The sequence below is a fragment of the Rousettus aegyptiacus genome, unplaced genomic scaffold, assembly GCF_014176215.1.
Source record: "Rousettus aegyptiacus isolate mRouAeg1 unplaced genomic scaffold, mRouAeg1.p scaffold_m13_p_7, whole genome shotgun sequence".
NCBI lineage: Eukaryota > Metazoa > Chordata > Mammalia > Chiroptera > Pteropodidae > Rousettus > Rousettus aegyptiacus.
The window spans coordinates 15,728,146-15,747,087 of NW_023416310.1; the positions used below are offsets into that span (position 1 = coordinate 15,728,146).

General features: G+C 49.8%; 1 protein-coding gene across 5 annotated transcripts in view; it reads left to right on the forward strand.

Annotated features, from left to right (window-relative positions):
• The window catches only part of PLB1 (phospholipase B1), a 144,620-nt gene that overhangs the window by 93,253 nt on the left and 32,425 nt on the right, over nt 1-18,942 (forward strand). For all 5 annotated transcript variants that reach the window (XM_016145347.2, XM_016145345.2, XM_016145344.2 and 2 more), the window contains exons 26-40: nt 141-241; nt 2,255-2,336; nt 4,912-5,016; nt 5,137-5,232; nt 5,489-5,560; nt 6,692-6,730; nt 7,211-7,271; nt 8,123-8,181; nt 9,448-9,521; nt 14,188-14,231; nt 14,795-14,903; nt 16,350-16,401; nt 16,783-16,863; nt 17,421-17,486; nt 18,286-18,386. In XM_016145347.2, the coding sequence (XP_016000833.2) occupies nt 141-241; nt 2,255-2,336; nt 4,912-5,016; nt 5,137-5,232; nt 5,489-5,560; nt 6,692-6,730; nt 7,211-7,271; nt 8,123-8,181; nt 9,448-9,521; nt 14,188-14,231; nt 14,795-14,903; nt 16,350-16,401; nt 16,783-16,863; nt 17,421-17,486; nt 18,286-18,386 (1,142 nt within the window). The remainder of the gene's footprint in view (nt 1-140; nt 242-2,254; nt 2,337-4,911; nt 5,017-5,136; nt 5,233-5,488; nt 5,561-6,691; nt 6,731-7,210; nt 7,272-8,122; nt 8,182-9,447; nt 9,522-14,187; nt 14,232-14,794; nt 14,904-16,349; nt 16,402-16,782; nt 16,864-17,420; nt 17,487-18,285; nt 18,387-18,942) is intronic.

The following is an 18,942-nucleotide window of genomic DNA, read 5'->3' on the forward strand; positions in this document are numbered from 1 at the left end:
GCCGACGGGGAGCAGAGGGAGGTGGGGAGGCAGGGGCGAGGGGAGTGGGTGAGGCCGGCTGGGAGGCTGTAGACCTGCTGCCCGGCAGGAGGGGCCGCCTAGCACCGACCCTGTGAGGAACCGCTCCTGCCTTTGCTCAGGTTCCTCGGGCATTCGTCAACCTGGTGAATGTGCTGGAGATCATCAACCTGAGGAAGCTGTACCAAGAGAATAAAATCAACTGTCCAAGGATGATCCTCAGGTAGGACGGAAGCTTCTCCCCGTTCGCGAAGGGGCCGCGAGGCCCTTGGCAGACAGTGGCTGTGATTAGTTAGAAAACCTGCCGGCAGAAGCGCAAGGCGTGCTGAGACCATCCTGCTTTCTAACCTGACGAGGCCGAAAGAAGGAGACTTCTGTGACCCCAGTATGGGCCTCGGCCACCCTCAGCGTTTGCATTTACCACCCAGCCATGTTTCCGTTGTCATGTCAGCTCAGGACACCCTTCAGTCCCCCAGGGGAGAGAGTCAACCGTGGGGATGGAGTGGGCCCACGTGGACAAGGCTCACTTGGCCCCGGCCCACTTTCGAATGTGTGCAGAGCTTCCCTGCCCCCTCCAAGGGGCATAGGAGAGCCTCTGCTTGGTGTAGGGGCTCCAGGCTGGTCATTCACAAATGTAGGGCTATTATCACTTGCTAGAGGAGAAGGTGGCCAAATTAGATCAGTAGGGTCTAGAGAACAATGTCTTCCCCGGAGAACAGAGACCCTCAGTCCCGTAAGGCCCCCAAGAGGCCTTCTTCATCCCCAGTCTCCAGAGCCAAACAAAAGTGGCTCCGTGACCCTTATAAATGACTTGTCCTTCTAACCCAAACTTGAACATTTCTCACAGCATTGCTTCCTACAAGGCCTCCTCTGGACCATTAGCTGAGGTCATGATGGCTGTGCCCATTCCCCCGACCCCCGCCAGCTCTGTACCAGTGCCCCCCCACCCCCACCCCCGACACACACCACAGTCCTTAGCACATTACATGGTAATTATTCACGAGCCTCTCCCTCATAGTTCTGAACTCTGTGTCTGAGTCATGGCACACACAGCATAGGGGCACAGCGGCTGTTTGCTGAATGAATAATTCACAAGGGCCAGATTTGCTCTTGGAAATTAAGACGTATCTTGGCTGTTCCCCCGAAGATCCATGCCAAACCTCACCTGGGGGCCCAGACTGCACAGGGCCCCTCAGGAGGCCCGAGGGTGCTGTGAGCAGGAGGACAGCTGGATGACACATGCCTATTAACGCGGCTGGTGTCGGGCACACTGTTTGCAGCTGCTGACTCATTCCCTGGCTCCCACTTTCCCCCGTCACTGGGCCACATGGGGTTTAGTGTATTCATTCCATTTCAGAGCAGCTCACCCAAACGTCTCTTGCTACTGATCAATGCCAGTTTTGTAAACAATTAAACCAAAAAGTTCAGAGTAGGCATTTGCCATGTCCGTTCTCAGATCTAAAATGGCCAAGTCACCGACTCTGCGTTCCACAGGCTCGGGTCAGCGTGTCCGGCTGCCCCTCCAGTGCTCTGCTCCCCCTAACCCTCCGCCGTTCTGTCTCAGTGGTGGTACTTTCCTTGGTGGTGCCGCGTCTACACTGAGCCCATCCCCACTGTAATCCCCTAGTCCCCCTGGACCTATAGCCCAGATTTGCAAGATGGCGCCAGCCTGACCAGAGCTGGGTCTAGACAGAAGCAATTTAGCTAGGGTTTAAGAGCTCAGGTTCAAACCAGACGGACTTGAGTTCAAGTCCTGGTTCCTACACTTAGCATCCACGTGACCTTGAGAAAGTACTTAAACACACTGAGCCTCATTTGTTTTCTCAGCCGTAAAATGGGGATAATGGTAATATAACTTCTATAATAGGTAAGGAAGATTAAACAGGTTAATGCTCATAAAACTCCTGGCACAGTAAGTATTCAGTATGTGTTAGCCATTATTATGATTATCATTGTTTTAACTATTATTTAAAAGGAGGTGTGCCTTATCTGTACTGCACCATCCTCAAATAGTCATAAGGTCACTCAGCTCCCTAAAAGTCACTCCTGCAGATGTTAGAAGTTGTAATTTCATTTTCATGAGCAAATTCGGGTCTGGGAAATCTTCAGCTTCATCTGGTACAGTTAACACATTAGCCGGCCAGGGCCCCCATTAGCACAGACTCCTGATACCTCCAAGTTAAAGATATTTCTGTGTCGTGCACTCAGACAGCGATTTCTTCTGTTTGGTCTGCAGGAATTTGTGCCCCTGCGTCCTGAAGTTTAATGACAGCTCAACAGAACTTGCCTCCCTCGTTGAAGTGAATAAGAAGTATCAGGTGAGCCGCGAAAGGGTTCTGAGCTGCTCAAGACCTGCCGTGAGGTTTGGTTTCTCTGGGTGGAAAATGAGCACATGCTTATGTTGTTTTGACCTTGACTTGGTGTGAGGTTACCACTGACGAGTTTGCAGATTTAAAAACACTCTGCAAGGCGGCAGGGACGACGGTTCCGTTTATTTGAAGCAAGCTGTAGAGCCAGGTCCCTGAACGCACTTCACCACGTCTCGATTCCTGGCCTTACACAAAAACAGTTATTTCCAGTTGTCCCTGGAGATGTGCATGAGCTTCCACCTCCCCGGTGGGAAACTCTCCACCTAGGGGGGGTCTGGAGGATTCCATGAGACAACAGGCATTCCTTCTGCCCTGCCCTCCCAGGGAACAGGTGTTATGGGGGAGCAGCGGGGAGAAAGAAAGTCAGCACGTGCTCTCTAAACATCCTGTGGGCCGTTCGTTGTAGGCTTTTCTCCATCAAATCTTTGACCAGAACAGCTGACTCCCTTGACTCTCTCTTGAGTTTCCCCCAAATATCCAGCCACTCAAGAGGACGATGGTAGCCTTCCAGCCCTTCCAGAGTGGGCTGCAGACAGCTCCAGGGTGGAGTCATCCTTCAAGACCAAGGGCTCCTTGGAACAAATCACTTCCCTGCAGACTCTTTTGGGGACAGCCATCCCTTTCAGGGATATCAGGGCTCAGGAGAATGAACTTCTATTTATCACCCTCTGATGCTGCCACTCAGCCCTCTGGGTGACTCCCCAATTGCACTTCCTTCTGCCGTGAGCAGGTGCCTGTGTCCCCACGGCCTGTACCAAGAGAGGGAAGTCAGCAAGGTTATGGCCACGAGAGCAAACCTGTTCCAGGTGGGGTTCTTAGGTGCAAGCAACAAAGGCTTAGGAGTTCCATTTCAGCAGATTTATTATTTGAGTAGGACACCTGGAAGAGCCACCAGAGTCATGGAATTTTAAGAGCCACACCATAAGAATCAAAATCAGGACAAAGAACTAGTCCAGGGAAGACACCATGTTCCTGCTGCTTCTAGGAGCCGGATGAGCTGCCACCCTCAGCAGAAGGGAGTCTGTGCTGTCCCTCCATCTTTCCATCACTAGCTCCCAACCCCAAGCCTGGGGCGGGAGCTTTGATTGGGGACCTTAGGGCACATGCCCATGCCCTGGGTGTGAGGGGCATTGAGGATGCCAGCATTTGCCTTTCTCACCTTCTGCAGTGAGAAGCAGGCTGCTTTTCATACAGTGGAGTTTTTCGAACACAGGAAGTAGGTTCAGATGCTGGGTAGACATAAAGGAGAACTAGCCATCAAAATTGCCTTCACTGACCTTTCTAGATTGGCCAGCTGTTCCCAGGTCTAATCTTGGTTACCCTGAGACCCTAACTTAGCATCCTGGAGAAGCTCCTAGCTCAGCCACCTGAGGCCGTTATGCCCTCTCTCAGAATCCTCACCCTTACTTCCTGCAAAAGCTATGGTTCCCATCACTCTCCCTGGAGAGGGCCATTGCTATTAGTACCACCAGGTGCCAGGCATTCTAGACACTATTTCTTTCATCTCTCAAGAGGTGCGTGATGCTACTGTGGCTGATCCACAGAGTAACCAGGAGCATTGGAAAGGATTTAAGGGAGGGTCCGGGCCTTGCCCAACATCCTCCATTTACAGATGAGGAAATAGAGGTCCAGAGAGGGAAAGCATCTTGCTGAGAGTCACACAGCTAGTTAGTGCTATTTCACCTTCTGCCTTGCTCAAGACTCTGCCTGTAATGAGGAGACTCCCTTGGGAGGTCAGAGGTAAGGCTTCCCCAGCACAGAGGCTCTTTCTGGCCCACCCTGGGAAAGGAAAATTCATTGTCTTCTGAAGTGACCACACCAATGTTCCCAGGTATGCAAGCCTGACTTCCCTCACCAGCCAGAGTTTTGGCCCCAAATGATGGAACCTAACAAGCAGGGAGACAGCAGAATCTGACAGAAATGGGGGCCCATGCTGGGGTAATTGGTCATCCTTGGAACTGAGTGCAAGTGGAAGTTGCGAGACTAAGAGCTCCATTACCCTCCTAGACAGATCCAAGAGTCTCGAAAGGCATGTGCAAGCACAGGAACACACGTGCTCGCTCACACACACACACACACACACACACCATGCACAAGCAATATAAGTAGGCATTAAATGTTACTGTTGATTCACCTTTGATTTTCTCAACAAATGTAGAACAGAAATAAAATAAATGTAAGGATTATCCAAACAAGTCATTTGATCAAATATATACCCCACCCCCAGTCTTTGTTCAGAAGCTTTAAAAAGGGGATCCAGCTGATGGACTTGGGTTTTTCCTCCCCATACCTTTTTTCACAGCCTAGGTCAAATATATGCAATTGCAGCAGAGGTTGGGGGCAGGGGTTGAGGTAAGGGCTCATCTAAAAAGTAACTGGCTGGCTCTCGGTCCGGTGAGATTTTGCTGCAGACCGACTCGCTCAAATGGCAGACTCTGTTTAATTCTATGGCAGAGCAAGAGATTGAGCACAGACCGAGCAGATGCAGAGAGCCCCCGAACCATGTCCCCTTTGCCTCCTGCAGGATAGGACCCACCAGCTGGTTGAGAGTGGGCGATATGACACGAGGGAAGATTTTACAGTGGTCGTGCAGCCTTTCTTTGAAAAACTGGACATGCCAAAGACCTCGGTAAAGAACGCAAGCAGCACGGCTAAGTGGGGGGCATGGGTAGTGCCCAGCTCTTTCTGAGTGTCATCTGTGTCACCTGATGTCTCATAACATGGTCCCTCCTGTCTGCCCTGTGACCAGGAGGGGTTGCCTGACAGCTCTTTCTTCGCTCCCGACTGTTTCCACTTCAGCAGCAAGTCTCACGCCCATGCTGCCAGTGCCCTCTGGAACAACATGGTAAGATGACTGAGATGGGAAGGATTATTTCCCCTCTGACAAGCAGGAGACTCTGGAATGCTTTTGTCGGACCTCAGAGGCCTGTCACTCAGGCTATATGAGTCCCGGCACAGCGATGATAAAAAAAAAAAAAAAAAAAAAAATCCCGTTTCCTTTGTCCCTCCTTCCCTTCTCCAGAACTGGCCTGCATCCTGATCACTTCTTGCCATTCCTGCCCTCTCTTTCTCACATTCCATCTTTCTGCTTCTTGGTTTAGCTGGAACCTGTCGGCCAGAAGGCAACACAGCATAATTTTGAAAGCAAGATCAATATCACGTGTCCGAATGAGGTAGAGTGAAAAGCACATCCTCGCGATGGCTCCATCTAAAACATCTTTTCCAGCCTTTTAAAGTCTCATTAAGGTTTCTCAGCTCACGGCATACCGGGGTCTCGCCCTCACTGCCAGCTTTGATCACCTGCCCACTCATTCCAGTTAGCCATCCACAACGCTCCGTCTGATTGTTCTGTGACGGATGACAGCCCCTGGTGGCCAGGAGACCCTAGAGCGCTCCTTCGTCTCCTTGTCACAGGGAGCCCTAGCACAAGCCTGGGCTGCACAGAGCTCTTTCTAGCTGGAAAGAGGGACAAGGCCGCACCATCCAGCTTTCATTTTGAAGGCTAGGGGCAGGGAGAACATTTAGGGCAGGGTGGGACAGGAGGACACCGTGTCTCCACGTAGCCACCGTCTCCATGGGAAGAGTGAGGAACCTGGAATCATATCTGCCAGGACAGAGGTGGGGATGGGTATGGTCACTTGGAAGCTGGAGCTAGGAAAGCAGACAATAACCTAGAAAGCAAAGCAGATCAAGACCCTCGTGTTCACTCACCAGTTGAAAGATTCTTGGACCCCTGCAGCTGCTCCCTCACCTCTGTGAATTCCTCTGCAGCCCCAGAGGGGGCCCACTGAGCTGGGGTTTGCATGGGGCAGGTCCTCAGAGCACCTCACTTTTCTCATCTGGGCAGGAAGGAGCCCAGACTGCTGTAGGGTAGGAGTGGCATGGGGAGGCAAGGGGACCCTAGGGAGTAGGGGTATGGGCTTGTATTAGCAGAGAGTGATGCCCTGTTGGGAGGGGGCAGGGTTGAAAAAGAGAGGTGACATAGCCACCCCAGCCAGCTGGGTGCAAGGCGAAGAGTAGGCATGGTCATTCCTGGGATTTGTCCTAATAATCATGCTGCAGGGTTTATCCTAATTGTTCATGCAGATTCAGATTATGTTGGGGTTGCAGAGAAGGCCCCAGTGCATCCTGGGAGGGAGCCCACAGGGTCAGCCTGGCAGGAAGGGGCTTGCAGTGGGGGGTTGGGAGGCCGAAGGTGTTGAAAGTGTTTATGCCGAGGCCAGCACTTCCTGAGGGCGGGTGAGCAAAGAGCAGTACAGGAAGCAGCCGCACTGCCGTGGTTGCTCACACCCCTCTTCTCGCAGGACTGGCCGTTTCTGAGCACCTACAAGAACAGCGTGCAGGTATCTATCTGTGTGTTGCTTGCTTTCGGCTCACCAGCCACTGCAGTGGGTAGCCCCTGAGCTGGGGCCGGCCCAGCAGGGTGGGTGGGAGCAAGGAGGATCACACCCTTTTATAAAGTCCATCCACCTATACCTCAGATGAGGCGGAGGACAGAGCAGGCTCCATCAATAACAGCCCGGATGGAGGACCAGCCAATCAAATCACAGCCTTATCAAATTACATAGGTGAAGATTCTGTTCTCCTCATAAAGTTGCTGTAGAATCAGGGGTGGGGCGGGGTCATTTTATTGACACCTCAATTCTTGCATTGGGTGGTGAAGGGGTCTAAACTATGTGAGCTGATGTTCAGAATCACCTAGGGAGCCTGTGTCAAGTGCCCTCTGCGCCCCTTCCCAGGGAGGCCCAGAGGTCTGGGTGAGTCTGATGCCCAGCCAGCCTCTCGAGTCCATTTCACCCCTGAGATTCACTTTATTCCCTTAGGATCACGGGAGCCAGCTGCTGTGCGGTGACAGAGCCCCTTCCACCACGCCGCCCACCTCAGGTAAGCCCCCTGCGATTCGCCAGGACTCGGAACCTCTCCACAAGCACTCACAGGTTCCTGAGGGCTCCAGCAAGGCTGTTCATATGTCACTGAACGACTCAGTTATGGCCAGTGCTTGCTTCCTGTCTGGGCGGTCACCGGGAACAAGTCCCTGATTTGTCCCTTTCCACCCTGTAGCAATGTCTTACCAGTCAAGCCCGGAACTGTTCGCTGCCCTCCCAATTCAGCTCCTTAAAGAAAGCATGAGTAGAGGAGCATATAAACTCTCTGATCAGTGCCCCAGCCCTGGGATGTGCCTTTACTGAGGCCCAAACATGAGGAGTGGGGTGCTGAGGAAGTCTCAGGAGGAAGCCAGCTCTGCGGGTCATCCTGGGGCCCCAGGATCTGCAATCACTGCTCCCTACAAGGCTAGAAAGGTCCCCGGAGTCTTCAGGAGACATTCGAGGGCACAGAAAGGCCCAACACGATTATTTCTCAGATTCTTGGTGGAAATCTAGAACCCAGATGTAAATGGGCCGTGCATCAGGCCCTGAACCTCGGCTCTGATGGCCCAGTGCACTCAGGTCACTGCCGATCTCCCACATTGCTGCTGGGATCCCACTGTGCCTTCTCGACCACCCACCCAGCCATCCTCTCCCCTTCTGCACCCATGAGGATTTCGCTACTGCGTGTCTTATGGGGACAAGCTGTCTTCCTATAACCTCCGCCCGCACGGCACCATGGACACGCAGTCCTGCATGGCCCAAACACACATGCAGGTTGTGTTTCTGGTTTTGCTGAAAACAAGAAGCACCAGACTCTAACTGCAGCTTCTTTTCCGTGGACTCAAGTGTATCCACTTGTCTCCCCAGTGCACGCCCTGCGACCTGCAGACATCCAAGTCGTAGCTGCTCTGGGGGATTCTCTGACCGTAAGGACTCTTGGGCCCTGGGGGGGGGGGGGGCGCTGGGGGTGGCTGTGTCAGTTCCAGGTCCCAGTTCTCCTAACCCAGGGTCTGCACTGCTGACTGCCGCGTTATCCTGTTCTGTCAATCCAAGGACATGGCAGTGGCTTGTTTTGGAGCCACTTTCCCACTCGGGTGTGCAAAGGGAAATCTCTTTCAGGCATGAACTGAATTATCTCAGAGAGTGGAGGTTTTGAACACCTAACAACACTTTGTTAACAATTCCAAAAATATGTCATTTTGACTCAAAAAGTCTTCCGTACCGACCCATGTGGGTGCTCTTTTCCCTTCGGACAATGCTTTCCAAGCAACGCAGACCCTTCCATCTGTTTCCTGTTTGCCTCTGCACGGAAAGCACAGAGACCCCAGAGTGGTGGCTAAAACCCTGCTCCTAAGTTCTGAGAAAGAAGGCCGTTTTACCAAACCCAGACGACCACTTCCTGGCATGTCTACGGCCATGAGATGTCCCAGAGGGAAAGAGGAGAAATGAGAAGTTTATGAGAAATCTGCTCACTGCAGTCCACTCAAAGCTATGAGCTCTTTCTTCATTGCTGATAAAGAACTTAGGAGCGTGATACGGATAGTAATGACGTCACAGTGTCTCACATTTGTAAGGCATTTTAGAGTCTTAACTTTTATAATCGATTCAATTTGGTCATTAAAAGAACCTGTGAAATGAACAGGACAAACAGAGACTCAGGGACATGGACAATGAACTAGTGGTTACCAGAGGGTAAGGGGTGGGGGTGGACAGGAGAGGTAGATGGGGTAAAGGGGGTCAAATATAGGGTTTAGGGGGAAGGTGGGTAAAGGGGATCAAATATATGGTAGCTGAAGGAAACTGGACTCTGGGTGGTAATCACACAATATAATATATAGATGTCAAATTATATAATGTATAATTTTGTATTAATTGATATAATATTCAGGGATATAATTACACCTAAATATTATATAATTATATTAACCAATGTTACCCCAATAAAATTTAAAAAGTAAAATAAAATAAAAATCAATAAAAGAACCCCGTGAGATGAGCAGGGCCTGTCCTCAGTGTAGCAAGGAGGCAGCTGCGATTCGCAGGACGCGAGCCGGGTCCTCTGACTCCCGGCCCAGCATTCTGCTCGCACCAGGTGGGTGTGTTGGGAGCCGCCCGCAGATGCTCTGCACGTTCCCAGCGTCCCTTTGATCTGATCTGCTGACTTTCCTGTGTGTTTTGGTATCTCTCCAAAGGCTGGCAATGGAATTGGCTCCAAACCAGATGACCTTGCTGATGTCGCCACTCAGTATCGGGGGCTGTCATTTAGGTAATGTTAACCTCATGGTCACACCCAGAGATTGGAGGTGGGGGTTATGTCCTGTAAATGCATAAATACCAATGAGCGAGGACCAGGTCTGGAAGGGATTTTCAGAAGGAAAGCGTATATATATATCTATAAAATGTGACAATATGGTGAGTAGAAAGGATCTGTTACTGTCAATGACTTTTTTTTTTTTTCTTTTTTAAAGTCGTGCAGAAAAAGCAAACCAGGGTTCTTATCAGACTCCTGGGTCAGCAAATCCACCATGAAATGTACCCGAAAAGCACCAAACCCGAGTCTTCACCTGCCCGTTTGCATGTCCATGTGCACATGTAAATGGCCCTATGTCTGTTTCCTGTCTATATGTATGTGTCGTTCTACAGTCGCGCCTCTGCCTTTACATGTATGTATACATCTGTACACACAACTCCAAAACAACACACACTGCAGGGGGAAATAACTGAGACGAAATCACAGCCAACGGGTGTTGAACGAGGGGGGTTCGTGGGAAGCACAGGGAAGTACTCTGTAAAAAATAAAAGATGTCCGAGAGGACCACAGAATAGGGCACAACCAACCCTGGCGGCAGGGGTGGAAAGGCTTCCCAGAGAAGCCGGCCATGTGTCCGATTAGCCATCAGGCAGAAAGGGTGAGAAAGAGCGTTCCAGCCACGGCAGTAGAAAAGGTCAGGGTGTCAGGGAAGCGGTTGGACGTCGGGATTCTTAAGTTTCTTTCTTTCCTAATAAAGTTCCTGTTTATGTATGCTTCACCGTAATTGGAGATTTGCTCAGAATGCAAAAACAGCTAGAACAAAGCCGGCCGCGAGAGGGCAGAGCGCTAAAGAGAAGCCCAGCGGCCCAACCATGTTTGCCTCCTCCCTTTTCCTCAGCGTGGATTTAAATGAAATGTTTCTTCCAAGAAAGTGAGAGGGAACGGTGTGGGGACGATTAGGATAGTGACAGTCCTCTGGCCAACCCTGAAGATAGTCGCTGAGAGAAAGGCTTTCTTGGGTGAGAGAGGTGTCCTCACTCGGCCCGTAGCCACCCACGGAGAGGGGCAGGGCTTGGAAAGCATGAGGACATGGCCTGCTGAAAGCTGAGGTACAGGCCTCCACGTTCCACCCCCGGGCCCCCCAAGTTTCCACATACCTCAGCCAGGTAGCTGCTCTCTACGGGGTTGCTATGGAACAAAACAGTCTCACTGTCTGACCACTCTGCCCCGAACATTACCGAGGCTGCCAGACAGACAGAGCAGAGCCCACTGCAATCAGGAAAACACACGAGGTCGTGGCAGCCACATTTAGTCTCAGCTAAAGAAGGCAATGGCCTCACATCGCAGTGTGGAAAAATAGAAGTAAAGTAGACAGACCAACCGGCAGACGATGGGTAAGCTGTACCTCGGTGACGCAGGACAGGGCAAATTCCCCTGAGTGACGGGGGGTGGGTGTGGACCAAGCTCTGCACTGAGAGGAGGAGAGGGGTCTTTGGTGGACGGCGTAGAAAGAATTCAACACACACGTTAACGTTAGACTCAAGAGGAAAGTTTATGAGAAAAGGGGTCACACTCCACAGAGCGTGGTCTCCTCTCAGAGGCAGAGAGTAGGATCACCTAAGAGGGACGAGGACAGTAAGAGAGACAGACTAGGAAGTACCTAGAGAAAGAGACTGAGAGGGACTCAGAGTGTTTGAGGAATTCAGTTTACATTCATTCTATAGTTCCTGTGAGTTACAGTTTAAAGACTGTGTTTACCTATTTCCTTTGATGTGGACAAACAGTGAGAAAGCGGAAGGAAGAGTATGTAGCCTGAAAAGGCCAGTGGGCAGTTGCAGACTTTAATCCATAGGTTCCCCGTGGTTTTAGCCCTAGGGAATGAATGATTTTATTTGTGTAGGGGCCACTTAGAGACTGTTGTTCCTGTTTTCCCTTCTGAGGTGTGGGGAAAGGGTCGTTAGCGATCCCAGCAGAAATCTTCCTTTGTTCTGCAGGAGTCCTCCTGGCCTGGCTGCAGGGCTGGGCAGTATGCTGCAGTCTCGGGAATGTAGCTTGATTTAACATTTTAATTCTCTCGCCTCCTCCCTACATTATGGGGAAGTGAGGTGATCTGCCCAACTTTACAAACACCAACTTTACAAACAGTTCCATAGGACAATCTCCTACTAGATGTTTCCCTCTGCAAATACGGAAACATTCAGCCATTGCTCTGTTTCTTTCTGCAAGCGAAGTCCAGTAAGGCCTGCTGTTTCAGTCCTCCAGTTCTCATTCCAAGGCCTCTGTATTTAAGGGCAGCTGTCCCTTTAAACCCTCGTCTTAAATTTTCAAATACCTTCCCTAGTGTATTATTATTATATTATAGATCCACATATGTTAAAGATGGAAGTTCCAGCTCAGAGCCTGAGAGACAGCCCGACACTCGAATATATAGAATACTGTATAGCCTACCATTTTCCGAAGTGCGTTCCATGAAATACTAGCCCCAGCCACGTTCCTGAGGAGGCAAAATTCTTTGTAGTTTTTAAAAAACATTACCAATTATATCCTTCCTCTGAGGAATTCACATGCGTGTTAGCATATTAAAGGCTGTGAGACGCTCTACAATGAAGGCCTCTGTTTACATTGTATCTGTGTGATCCAGTGTTCCCCTTAGTCTCAGAACGCTTTCTTTGTTCACATACCTACTAGCATCCCCTGGGAAATATCCATGTAGTAGACTGATCTGAGAGAGGCAGTTTTCTGAAGCAATTAAAGCTTCTAGATTGGAAATACTAGGCAATGAATAATTCTAGGTGAATTAAGAATGCAATTTGAGCCTTTTCCTCTAAGGAAACAAAGTAGAGAGGACCTCATGGAGTTGAAGGGGGAGAAGTGGACCCAGAATTCTTGGGAGGTAGGTGGCTGTGAGCAGGACCTACAGAAGGAGGTTTGACTGTGATTATTTCCAAGGCTCCTTGACCTGTGAGAGTCACAGAGATTAAAAGTGTGGCAAACCCAAAGGTCTTTAGAACATTGCCTCTTCTTCAGTTGAAATAAGTTTGCCTATTTGGCGCCATTCAAAGGACCAAAATAAAATTTGCTTAGTAGAAAATGCGTTTCTTTGTCTTGTTAATTGGAGTTCAATCACACATTACTGAAACTTCTTTAACAAAGGTTACTGAGCATTTACTCTGTATTTTTCTGTGTGTTGTGGGTCATAACAGATGAAAGAAGCCCAGCCATGGAGCTGGGCTAATCTGAAGATCTCATGTAGACTAGCTGTTTCATATGGATCTATTTTCTTTCATGTTTCACATCGTTCTGGTAAAAATGAGGGTTTAAATGTATTGCTGCGTATTTATTTGTATAACTCTCTTTTTTCCCTGAAAATGGGCTCAGAGAGAGAGGTCTGTAGCCTGTTCGTCTTGATCAGCCACCACGCTTGTTTTAGAACAAAGAAATGACAAGTAGGATGTACTTGACAGGTGTGTTTATGCATGCTTCTGTGTTTATATTTACATGTCTACTGAAGGGGGAAAAGGCAGCAGAGTTAGAACACAGCGATTGAAGAAGGTGTATGATTTATAATTTCCTTTCAAGTGTAAAGTGTTCTAAGTAAATGCTTTTAGTCCGAAGAAATAAGGATCAGGAAACAGCTAAAGCAGCAGCTTCATGTACAGTGGGAAAAGAATTGTGAAATCAAACGCCCAGCCACCAGCCGGGTTATGTTCAGACATCTGATGAGAGGTGGGAAAGAGATGCCTGAGTGAGGGTAGAAAGGTAGGGCTTATCTGGCTTCTTTCTCTCCACCACCTGGAGCTGCTGAGCCTTTGGCTTGAGCCCTCAGCCACCCTGGAATGAAATAGTCAACTTCATTCCAAGCATTCCTTGAATGAAGAATGGCCATGACTTTGATTTATGGCCTGACCCAACTGGTGGGCTGGATGCTAACACCATGTTCCCAAAATCTATTGGCCTGGAATAATATGCTGGGATTGAAGAGGATGGGGCAGAAAAAAAGTAACAGCAAATACATGCATTTGAACATTGGACTTTGTTAAAATAGAAATTCTTCTTGCTTTCCATGTGAATTCAGTTTGAACGAAGGCAAGGGAATGAATTTTCGTGTGTGTCTTAGGGTCAGATTGAAGGCCATAAAACGCAATTAGATTAAATGAAATTAGATTGGGCATTGGAAGGCAGAGAAGCCATCCCCTGAAATTTCCAATGGAATTTACGTCACCATTGGGCAGAGAAGAGCTTATCCATTTTCTAAAGGTTTCCAGCTCAAGGTGGTTTTTAGTTACCTTTATGGTTCTGAGTTGCCTTTAGAAAGTTAATGAACCCCTATGCACCTCAGCTTCCTACTCTTTAGAACGGAGATAGTCACATCTACATCATAAGCATGTTGAGAGATGTGAGATGACTAATGTAGAGAATCTAGTTCCTGGCTAGGCACATAGCTTTTGCCCAGCTAAGTGCTCTCCCTCCTGATTTGGTGGAGAAAAGAAACAGCTCTCTCTTACCTTCAAATCTTGGATTTGGAGGAATCCAACCCGTTGGGGAATTTGAATTTTCTCAGAACCCCTCAATCACAAGGAGATGGGGTCTGGCATATCTTACAGGTGCCGATGGCACAGGCGCTCTTTTGCAAAGCCTCTGTTCTGATTTCAGTCTCACTGGTTTGCTCACTCCCTTACAGTTCAGGAGGAGATGGCTCTCTGGAGACTGTGACCACCTTGCCAAGTAAGTAACCACCAGGGGCTTGAGTCTGTCCACTCCTTACATCTGACCCTCAGGCTTCTTGAGAGTGCCTCTCAGCTAAGAGAAAATAGCATCTTCCTTACGACTGCCATTGAAATGGGAGGAGAGGCTCACGGACAGGCGGCCAAACGGGGTGGCATAAACACTCTATTTGGAGCCCAGAGACCTGGGTTCAAGCCCCAGCCCTTCTGCGTGCTTGCCAGGTGACTGAGGGCAAGTTACCAAACATTCTGAACCTCATGTCTCTTCAGCTGGCACAGAGGGTATGGAGACAGTCAGATGAGCTACGATGCTCTGCACAATTTTTTTGTGAATCGTGAAAAATGAGAAAAAAGAAAAAAACGGAGAGGCTCTTGCTGCCTTGGCATACCCTGTCATCAAGTCATTTCAACTCAGGCCCCAACTTCTGCTGGGCACACACTCCGCCTCTCCCTGGGCTGCATGAGGCTGGTAACACAGCTCACTCTGGGGGCCCTAGACCAGGGAACGTATCCTGGCCTTCCATCTTAAGTTCTCTGTGTCTTGTCCACGCCCCCTTCTTCCAGATATCCTTCGGAAGTTTAATAGAAACCTCACAGGCTACGCGGTGGGCACAGGCGATGCCAATGACACAAATGCGTTCCTCAATCAGGCGGTCCCCGGAGCGAAGGCTGAGTATGGCACTGGGGGAAGGGGTCCATGGGGAACGGAGTGGGAGGCACATAGTCCCCTCGAAGACCGTAATACTGACCTCTGAGTGTAAAGGGGATATTTATCCATTCGCAGCCATGATCTGAGAGGCTGTTGGCCTCTTTCTTCCCTGGCTGCCACTTTGAGTAAACTAGAGAGGCTGGAGCTTAGACAAGACTCATGTCCCTAAAGGCTGAATGCCTGACCTTGCTTTCAGGTGCCTCATGTTCTAATCATTTGACTAACTGGCCAGCCTTATCCAGTTTTGAAAACTTGCCATGACATGATGGTGCTAGAGATATTCACCCTCTCTAAAGTCTCAAGTGGCAAGGCCACAAAAAGATCAGGGCGTGCCCACCAAATGGATTGGCAAGCCAGAATCTCCAGCCTTGGCGGCTTCTGGGGCAACAAGTCATGTCCTGTCCCTAACCCCGCTGTGGAGCTAACAGGAAGTACAGTTGCATCTAAAGCAGAAGTGTTCAGCCTCCCAGGGACCTCCCAAGGAGGCCCCTCGTCCTGCTCCTACAGGCCCCAGTGGCCTGGGTTTTCCCTTGCTCCTTCTTGGCCAGCTGCCTGCGCCTGTCACACTTTCATCTTCTTGCTCAGGCCCGCACCCTTCTGGTGGATGGGCATGGTTCCTAGACCTGTTCACGCAGCCTGAGGAGATCCTTCTTGGTAATAGAAATAGCTGGGACAGATGAACCCACCAGCAGGGCCCTAGAGATAACCATGCTGTGGATCCATCTCAACCAGACCTATAACGGAGACCTGAACTAGTGGGGGCCTTGGGATAACCAAGATCTAGTCCTTCCGTGAATTATGTGCCCGGGCACACCTGTATGGTATATACTTATTCCCCATATATTTCTAAAAGAAGTATTTAGATAAGTTTATAAAATACACACACACACACACACACACACACACACACACACACACACACACACAACATATACTTAAAGAAAAATAACAGCCACTGGGAAGGAGAAAGAGGAAGCAACTCTATTAACATTAGCATTATTGTACCTGAGCTTCAAACTCTCAGCTTGCTGGCAGCCAAGGTAAAAAGAGAAAGCATGCTAAGACTTTCATAGATCTAACTTCAGGATCTACATCAGTCCTCAAAGGAGACAAATTGTTTCCTGGCATGGAATCCTAAAAGACACTCCTAAAAAGAAGACCACGGGCCATAAATGCAATCGACAGCATCTCTGACTCCAACTTTAGGACAGACACACAACTGGCTTTACAAAGGCTTATTTGTTGCAATAACTCTCCAGAACAGGCACGTATCTTTTTGTCCTTGAGCCTCAGGGTCTCTGCCAGCTCATGCAGTTGGGGATAACGTCATGGAAACCTCCAGTTCAGGCCCTTTAGGATGAAAAATCCAAGCACTGTTCCTCAACCGGACTGATTTTCTCTCCTTCTCAGGGATCTTATCAGCCAAGTTCAGACTCTGGTGCAGAGGATGAAAGATGACCAGGTGAGTCAGATTTACATTACTTTTAAACACAAATTTTCTAACCCACAAGAGTCCCCGAATGGAATGGTCTGCCATGAAAGTGGTGAGCCCCCTGTCACCAGAGGCATTCAAGTAGCAGTAGGGAAGCCCTGGTCAGAGACCCTCTGGAAGAGATTATGTCAGTGGGGAGAGATTTGTTGCTGATCACAATGACCTTGAAAGTCCTTCCTGATGCTAATCTGTGGCCTATAAAAAAGACCTCTAAAATTCTTTCAGCTCTGAGATTCTGATTCTATTATTTTAAGTGGGCGAGGAAGTCTCAGAAGGTCGAATGAATTTCCTAGAGCTATGGTGTTTTTTTGTTTGTTTGAAATTATCAAGCATTTTCTTCCTTCTATGTAGAGAGTAAATTTCCACGAGGACTGGAAGGTTATCACGGTGATGATTGGAGAAAATGACTTATGTGACTACTGCACAGATTCGGTAATGGGGAGGCGGGGTAATGGGGAGGCTTTCCTCCTGATGGACCGGGAGGCCTTGGTGAGCCTCTTCGAGAACAGTCCCTAGAATCAACCCTAGGATTGTCCAACCAGATGTGTGTGTGTGTGTGTGTGTGTGTGTGTGTGTGTGTGTGTGTGTGCATATGTGCATGTGCACACACTTCTTGCCCCATGACCCTCGGCTTTCTGACTCCACCTCCATGTCCCGGGTGGCGTGAGGTAGCAGGCGACAGATAGACGGTGCTTCTATCCGCCTCTCACAATTTTTGAGAATTCAGAAAGAGAAGAAACTATACACACCAAGCAGTTGGAAGGAGAACTCTACTCTCCGCTCCTGAACCCAAACTCTGGCTGGCCCCGCTTTGATAACAGCGAGCAGTCAGTCAACTGCTCATCTCATATTCTGACTTGATGAGCTAGTGACAGCTGGAGGTCAGAGGGCGAACAAGTCCTTAGGGCCACAGCCAGAAGGGGGACCTACACCTGCCCCCACAGCCCTCTCCCCCTAACCAGCTCCTCCTTTCTCTCCTGTCTCCCCAGAATCTGTATTCTGCATCCAACTTTTTTGACCGACTCCGCAATGCCTTGGACATCTTGCATAGAGAGGTGAGTGGTAACAGCTCAAATGTGGATGGGGAAAGAAGGTGAAATACCACCTCCCCTGAAGGACACCACCAAGGGCTTGGGCTCTTCCCTTTCCAGAGGTTGGATCCTACCCCTAAGGAAGCCTCATTCCATTTGGAATCAGCCCAGAAGGATCTCAGGCTTGAAGAAGGGAGGGCAGTGTGTATGCCAATTGTCCTCCCACCGCTACCTAGGACATTCCCTGGTGGTCACAGCTGGGTGGCTCCAGGTTGGGCACTGTACTCTGGACCATCGGGTGGGTCTAGAGCAAGCCTGCCCTCCCCTGGTCCTGTGCCCAGCAATGTGCTCTGTCCCCACCCCAGCATATGCAAGCTGCTTCTATACTCTGACCGCCAGATGCTTCCCTAGTGGCTGAGTCGCCAGGCCTGCTCAGCAGAGTTAGTCCGGGTTGGGATGGCAGGAAATAATCAAGGGCTGGAGAGAAATAATCAAGGGCTAATGTCCTGGCAAATGGGGAATCTATTTCACCAAATTTAAAGCTAACGAATTTGAGTCCACCATCTGTTGGCTGAACAGAGTTGAACTCAACATTTAGACTTCGGTCTGCCATGTTGTCGCACTCCAGGAAGTACTGTTCATCCTGCAGCCCATGTGGGGGACACGGCCTGCAGGGCCCTAGGTGGTGGCTCTGTGGAGATCAGGGACCTCTGAGCTGGAGTTCTGCAGAGAGCCTAGAGCCCGTACCCACCTTTCTGGGCTGTAAGACAGCTAAAGGAAGGAGCCCCTGGAGCCCCTCTCTCATCTGTGGCCTTGCCCTCAGGTGCCCAGAGCCCTGGTCAACCTCGTGGACTTCATGGACCCCAGTGTCATACGGCAGGTGTTCCTGGGGAACCCAGACAAGTGCCCAGTGCAGCAGGCCAGGTAGGCAGGTGCCAGATTCCCCTGGCTGGAGCAACGCTCACCATCTGGTCTGTCTTATTCAGTGACTCCTCGGGAGCTTTGTGACTTGGTCTGTCCAGGTATCCAAGTCTGTCCAGGGGGTCTTGAGCCATTCCGGGAGGTTGGAGCCATGCCTTCCCCTTTATTTAACCTCAGGGTGCTATAAGGAACCTCTGTGACATGGGGGAGCCCAAGGGGAGAGGTCAAGTCTGGGGCAAAGACTAGTGCTTGAGAGACAGTGTGGCCCAGCCTGTGAAGGGACGGCATTTGGGGTTATGTACGTACATATGTGGTCAAACTGAAACAGAAGGCAAGGAAATGAGCCACACGGTCCAGTCACCTCGAGGGAAAGGAGCACACTGGTTAAGGACACGGGGAACTTCAGAGTAGGAGGGTTTGTTTCTCAGGCTGGGTGAGAGGTATGTGGGTGGGTGTTTTATTATCCTTCATACCTCATGTGTACATTTACTGATTTAACAAATGCTTTCACAGAACTTACTGTGCACCAGGCACTGTCCCGAGTGGTTCAGAGATAACA